The sequence below is a fragment of the Parasteatoda tepidariorum genome, chromosome 4 (genome assembly GCF_043381705.1).
Source record: "Parasteatoda tepidariorum isolate YZ-2023 chromosome 4, CAS_Ptep_4.0, whole genome shotgun sequence".
Classification (NCBI taxonomy): domain Eukaryota; kingdom Metazoa; phylum Arthropoda; class Arachnida; order Araneae; family Theridiidae; genus Parasteatoda; species Parasteatoda tepidariorum.
Window position 1 is genome coordinate 50,324,017 of NC_092207.1, and position 6,322 is coordinate 50,330,338.

The following is a 6,322-nucleotide window of genomic DNA, read 5'->3' on the forward strand; positions in this document are numbered from 1 at the left end:
CAATTCATTACATCGTACATTATTAAAGAAAGTAATTTTGACTATTTACTAAAAGTTACTTTTTGCATGGAATTATCTTTAGATAAACGAATTTTGAAAATTGTGTGCAGAAATTTTTCAATTCGCTTAAAAAGTTCTCGAGACTTAGTGTGTACACAAAAAGTAAAATGAACATTAAAGGGTCTAAACTTTGGCGCGCTCTCCTGACCAAGCTATATCCATATTTCCCAGATTGCGACTACCCCTTATATTTTGGGTTAGAAGTCCAAATCCGTTGAAAAAGAAGGTATGTTTATTCAGAGAAAGTACGCTTTTGTGCTGATTTCGTAGCTTGAAATATCGTCTGCACAATTAGCATATTTGAGATTACTCCCTCGGGTCATTACATCTAGAATATTAAGATCCAATCATCAGATCAAAAGTTATTCAGCTTGACCAGTTTTTTTCTTCACACTGAACACAGTTAAGACATAGTATGAATAAAAGAATAATTGTTTTGAGAGAAATTTTTTTTTTTTTTAATTTTGTTCTCATGAATTGCCACTCTATAAACAGTATAGAAGCACAAGTAATAGACAAATCAACGAAATTCTATCAAAAGAGACTTTTCGATTTCTTTTTTTTTTAAATTATAAACTTTTGTTGTTGAATAAAACAAGACATCTTAAGCCGTTTTTGTGTCAGAAAGTAAATTAATTGTCAAACAACTAGCATCATCAATATATTGTTTTCTCATCTCAAACATATTTTTTGTTGAAGATCTGAATGCAGTGAATTGTTTGTTTTTTTTAATAACAAGAAAAACATATTTTTACGGTTTAGAATAATTTTCTTCCTAAACAATGATTGCTACCACAATTCTGAAATTACAATTCGAAGAAATACAATTTTGAAATTAAATGTTTTATTTCAAAATAGCTACTTCGAGCCTACATAATTCTGGATTACTGAATTTATGCATAACTAATTTCATTATTTATATTGATCTATATAATCAATTGTTTTAATGGCAGGTGCATAAATGCATCAGAAATCGAAGGAAATGAAAATTATCGCAAATCTTATGATATTGTCGCTGTAAGTATTTTTGCAAAATTATAAAAGCCCTTTATATATTATTATGTTTATGGTTAAACATATCGTACCAAACCATATAATTAGTGAAATTTCCCGAAGTACTATTAAAATACCTTCGAAGGAAGCTTCATTTCATTCAAAGGAAGCTTCAAGCGCATTCTTAAATGTGATATAATGTGTAATATATGTGTAAATACCTTTGAGTACCCAATGAGGTGAACCCAGTTCGAATCCCAGCGGTGACTGGTTGGTACGAATTCTGTTCCCGGATAGCACCAACCACAGTGCTGACGTAGAATATCCTCAATTGTAGACGGATCACGGATTAGAATCCCATCCTTGGGTTAATCGTTGGAGGTTTTCGTTCTTTTCCCCCACTCTAACGAAAATGTGGGTTAGTTCCATTAAAAAGTCCTTGACGGAGGCTAGTTTTTTCCAATGTTTATCCGGGAGGTTCATTGTCTTCTTTGTTGGGTTCATCATTAAGGCTACAGGGTTGAACATTGATAGCTGAAGATTGATTACACCGGTTATAAAATAAAATTGTAAATTAAGAGGACGAAATACTACTTGAGAAACTACATGGCAAATTCTCTTTCAACAACTATATCGGTATTTCAAAGTGATAACAGGTAAATCTAGAGTTTCAAATGTTGGAAAAATGCTCTCAAAATATCAAAGTGCAAACAAATTATTGCAGATTACTTTCCCGCAGCATGATCCTAAGTAATTGTGCCATAATTTGTTTACATTTTGAAATTTTTTCAAGCATTTGAAACTCTTTATTGACTTACTCTAGATTAACTCACTTTTTCTATACTTTAATTTTAAATTACTTACGTAGGTGAAAGAGAATTTGTCCCCAGATTTTTTTTTTCCTCTGGTGTAACGTCCTCTACAATTCGCTTTCTTTTTTTTCTTTTCTTTTTTTTTCTATTGATAAATGCAGAATCCTTTCACGAGAAAAATCTTTCGTTTCTAGATTCATATGCTACCATTTTTAACAAAATGTTTGAGGTAAAAACTGAAAAATGATTATACTGCGGAACAAATTGTGTTCTGTTTTCTGATTTTGTGTTCTGTGTTCTGTTTAACAGATCTTCTACTTTTGTAATACTGATTTCAAATCTGCAAGCTTCTCTCTCCAAGCAACAGGTTTATTTTTTAAATAACAATTCAGTCTATTTTTTTTTCGAAATGTACAAGTCTAAAAGTGTTATGCATAACCGGGAGTCGCTTAAATGTTTGGACAAATTTATAGGTGAGTTAAGACACATTGTTAGGAATAAAATTGCCTATGAACCTATGCACGGAAATGTCATCATGCGCCGCTAGGGACTCTTCCCTATCATGAGCTGTTTCTTCGTGTGCATTTGAACAGATCAAAATAACAGCGACATTTCCCAGCACGTCAACTTGTCTGGGCATAGGTTGCCATCCAGTTTTAATCATAATAATATGCTTTAACTTCCCTAAAAGTTTGCGGCAACATTTACGCGATCCCTTGTAAAATACAACGTTTTTAAATTCAACTAAAAGTAGATAAAATATGTCATTTCAAAAAAAGAATCTAGCTTTAGGAGCAAAACTAATTCCAGATTTAAAATCCTCACACCCGAATAAGACAAGATCAAGTATTTGTAAAATGTAACAAAAAATTTGTTTCTCAGTGTTAACAAAATGTGTCCCTAAAATATTTGTAAAAAAAAAAAATACTGCAACTTATGATTTTTCTTCAGATATTGTTACAGAATGATTCAGTTGTGAATGGGTGTATCGAATAAAGAGGCCATGTTTTCAAACAAGCAAATTTAATATAATTGAAATCATTGAATTTATTGATATCATTGAATTTAATATATCTTAGGGCTTTCCGATAAGCCTATAAAGAAAAGAGAGAATATCTCTTTTCTTTAGCCCTGGTCACATAAATGATACAAAATTATTGTGAGTGATTACAACGCCCTCTGTTGGTCAGGCAGAAATTCGTAACAGATATGTTTCTTATTGTGCTATGAACTATTGTAACATTCTTCATATTTCTTTTTCTAGCAAGAAGCTTACACTTGGTATTTCGCAGTAATTAATGAAAATAGATTTGGTCTCGAGGTATACATTTAGTTATTGTAAATATTTATACATATTTTTATGAATATTACTTTATTAATCAAATGTTGATGTTGATACTTCAATAATGAATTATTCGAGTAGTAAAAAGTTCTTTCTGATATCTCCTATTAGAGGCATAAACCTTAATTTTGTTGTTTTTGTCCTCTCGTAACTTAGGGTACTTTTTAGCTTACAACTTTTGAATAAATACAATACTTGTGAATTTTGTACGCACCTACGTTGTAAGTTTTTTTTCCTTTGCTTATTAATTATTTTTTAAGCAAAGGAAGTAGCACTGATCTGCATTTGTTATAAAAGTTGAAAGTAGGAAAGAAAAAAAAGTACTCGTGGGCAAAAAAGTGATCTTCATTCTGGCTTTTAGTGATGATTTTTCATTTTCTTCAGGAGGACGATCAAGATGTTGGAAAAGTTTCTACTTGCCTATCGGAAATTGTAAAAATTTTCTTGAGAAACCAAATACTTCTGGACGATATTTTCAAGAGGTTGTATTTTTTTCTTCTCACTGGCGTACTTCTTTTTTGTCTCTTTTTTTTTCTTCTTCTTTCTAATTAACCCTCTAAGCCTTGAGCTTGAGCCACTGGGTAAAATTGTTCGGAAATTTCCCAACTAAGTACAACTCTCTCATTGAATCACATAGAAAAAAACAGTTTTTTTTTAAAGCAGGAATGCTTGCAATTAAAAGTTTGGAAAATGCCAGGGCTGAAATGTTAAAATTATTTTTTTTTAAATTTTAGCATTTTAAATAGAATTGAGAAATTAAATTATGTTTTTAAGATAACTTTACCAGAAATTCTAGGATGCATTCGATTTCATTGTGTGATTATAAAATGCAATACAAATATAAAGACTCTCAAAATCTATCTATACTTTATAAAGCTTGTATTAAACTACGAAAAATTTACCTTTTTAGGGCTTGGGAAGTCAATTACAGCGTAATTTCTCTCAAAGTTCTGGACCAGGTGGTAAGTGTTTTTATTATACTTAGTTGTACGGAACTAGAAAATTTTATTATTTATATATTTCTTGTTTTTGAGAATTCTTTCAGAGAAATTTTATTCCCAAGAAGTTTAGTATGTTGTTGAAGAGTATGTTAATATTCTGACTGCATAAAAAACAGGCGCATTACTTTTTTCTATCAAAAAATCTATTTTGGAAAGTTAAAGAAAGCAAAGGAATGATGTATATAGTGCATATAACAATTAAAAAGGTGAATTGGGCAACAGTAGCCTAGTAGTTAAAGAACCAGATCCTGATCCGGAGGGGTGGGGGTTCGATCCTTGACACCGCTCAGATTCACTAAGTACATGCAATGCTGGTACTCATGTTGCATAGCTACCATTACAATTATTCAATTCCAATTCACTAGTATATAAGACATGTTAACCCGATTCTATTTGGAGATACCTTTAAACCAATGGTGACTTACGGACGTGATCTGAACACCTTAACAGAAACGCATACTTCCATATGAACACGCCTACTTTGAAGGACGGAACACAGTGAACACTTGACTTGCTATTTGTGACTGCGACTTCGTCCTCCTCACGCTGTTGCCACTCAGTTTCGATCACACATAACGAGGGTCTGAATATACTCGATTACAATTACGACCCAGGAGCGTCTACTCCTACAACCATGATCTTAATACAGCTCTCACGATTAGCACTCAAAGCCCTGTGATCTTAATACAGCTTTCCCAGCCTCTCGCAAAAATGTCAAAGAATCCACTAGTGGTATCCATTAATTCCTCGAATTCGAGCACAGATAAAATTCTGGTGGGGAAGTCTACCACCATACAGCTATTCAATTCCCGTTTACTAGTATATAAGACATGTTAACTCGATTTTATCTGGAGGTATCTTTAGATAGATGACGGTTGACGTTGTCGATAGTCTAGCCCCACACTCATAAAATCTGTGGAATTTTGGAAAGAAGTGAGTTCGTGTGAACCATGTGATTTCAAATGCTGAAAAAAGGTTTTTCAAAATATGAATATGCAAGCAAATTTTTCTTAGATTACTTCCGAACTGCGTAATTCTGAGTAATCATGCCATAATTTGTTTGCATTTTGATATTTTGAAGAAAAAAAATTTTTCAGTGTTTAAAACTTCTACGTTTTTCTGAATCCACTTTTCACTAAACTTTAAATTTGAAATTACGTCTGTAGGTGAAAGATAATTTGCTTGACCTAGTTGTTCTGTGCTCCGTTAGACCCAATATATGCAATATACGATCGCGTAAAATCTGTATAATTGAAAGTTCTGTTATCAGTCACTAAACAGTACAGGGATCTGTAAAAATATCTTTTCAGATCTATGTCGAAATTGAAAAAGAGGCCTCCCAAATGAGTTATGCTGCCCTTCTGTGGAGTTCTCAGCTAAGACGTACTTTCACTCTTGCGGTGCTCTCTTGTCAAACAAAAGGCGCACCTTCCTGATTTAATTTGCAAAAAAACAATGACTGACGAACTTTGCTTGTCCAAGTGTCATTAGAAGCAACGCAATTTTTAATTTTCGTTTCAATGCATTCCCCCATAGACTATTAAGTCCAATGTAACTGGTTATATGAATGCCATGTCTAGGAAAATTGACAAACAATCTTCGAAATAAATGTAAGCGATCATGCAAAATAAATGTGTGTCGAAACCAATTTAATAATCATTCGTTATTTTCATGCTGATATTCCACATAATGCTTTTATGATGATCATATTGATATTCTGAAACTTCAAAATTTAAAAAAATAATTGCAATAAGGACATTATTATTTTATGATTCGGTTGGTTCCTTATTTTATAGCTGTGGTCATAAATTTTACTCCAGCTCAAAGCCCATTAAAAATACTTTAAAATATATCATATATATATATATGGGTCATTCTCACTAAAACAGTCATTTTCATGTCCCCAGTATATTTTATGTTTGTTTTACAACTTACGAAAAAAAATTTTCAGGGAAAGTGTCCTTCAGAATGCAAGCTAACAAAAGAATAAAAATAAAATTATCAATTTTTATTTTTTATTTATTTTAGGTAATTAAAATATACCAATATGTCATTCCCTCACTTGTCCCCACTGCTGATTTAAAAAAAGAAAAAAATTGTTTCTGAAATAAGAA

At 31.9% G+C, this 6,322-nt stretch overlaps 1 protein-coding gene across 3 annotated transcripts in view; it reads left to right on the plus strand.

Annotated features, from left to right (window-relative positions):
- LOC107448217 (BAI1-associated protein 3) overlaps positions 1–6,322 on the plus strand; it is a 55,597-nt gene that overhangs the window by 27,204 nt on the left and 22,071 nt on the right. For all 3 annotated transcript variants that reach the window (XM_043042612.2, XM_071179771.1, XM_071179770.1), the window contains 4 exons: positions 1,014–1,077; positions 3,130–3,186; positions 3,592–3,689; positions 4,118–4,169. In XM_043042612.2, coding sequence (XP_042898546.2) covers positions 1,014–1,077; positions 3,130–3,186; positions 3,592–3,689; positions 4,118–4,169 — 271 coding nt within the window. The remainder of the gene's footprint in view (positions 1–1,013; positions 1,078–3,129; positions 3,187–3,591; positions 3,690–4,117; positions 4,170–6,322) is intronic.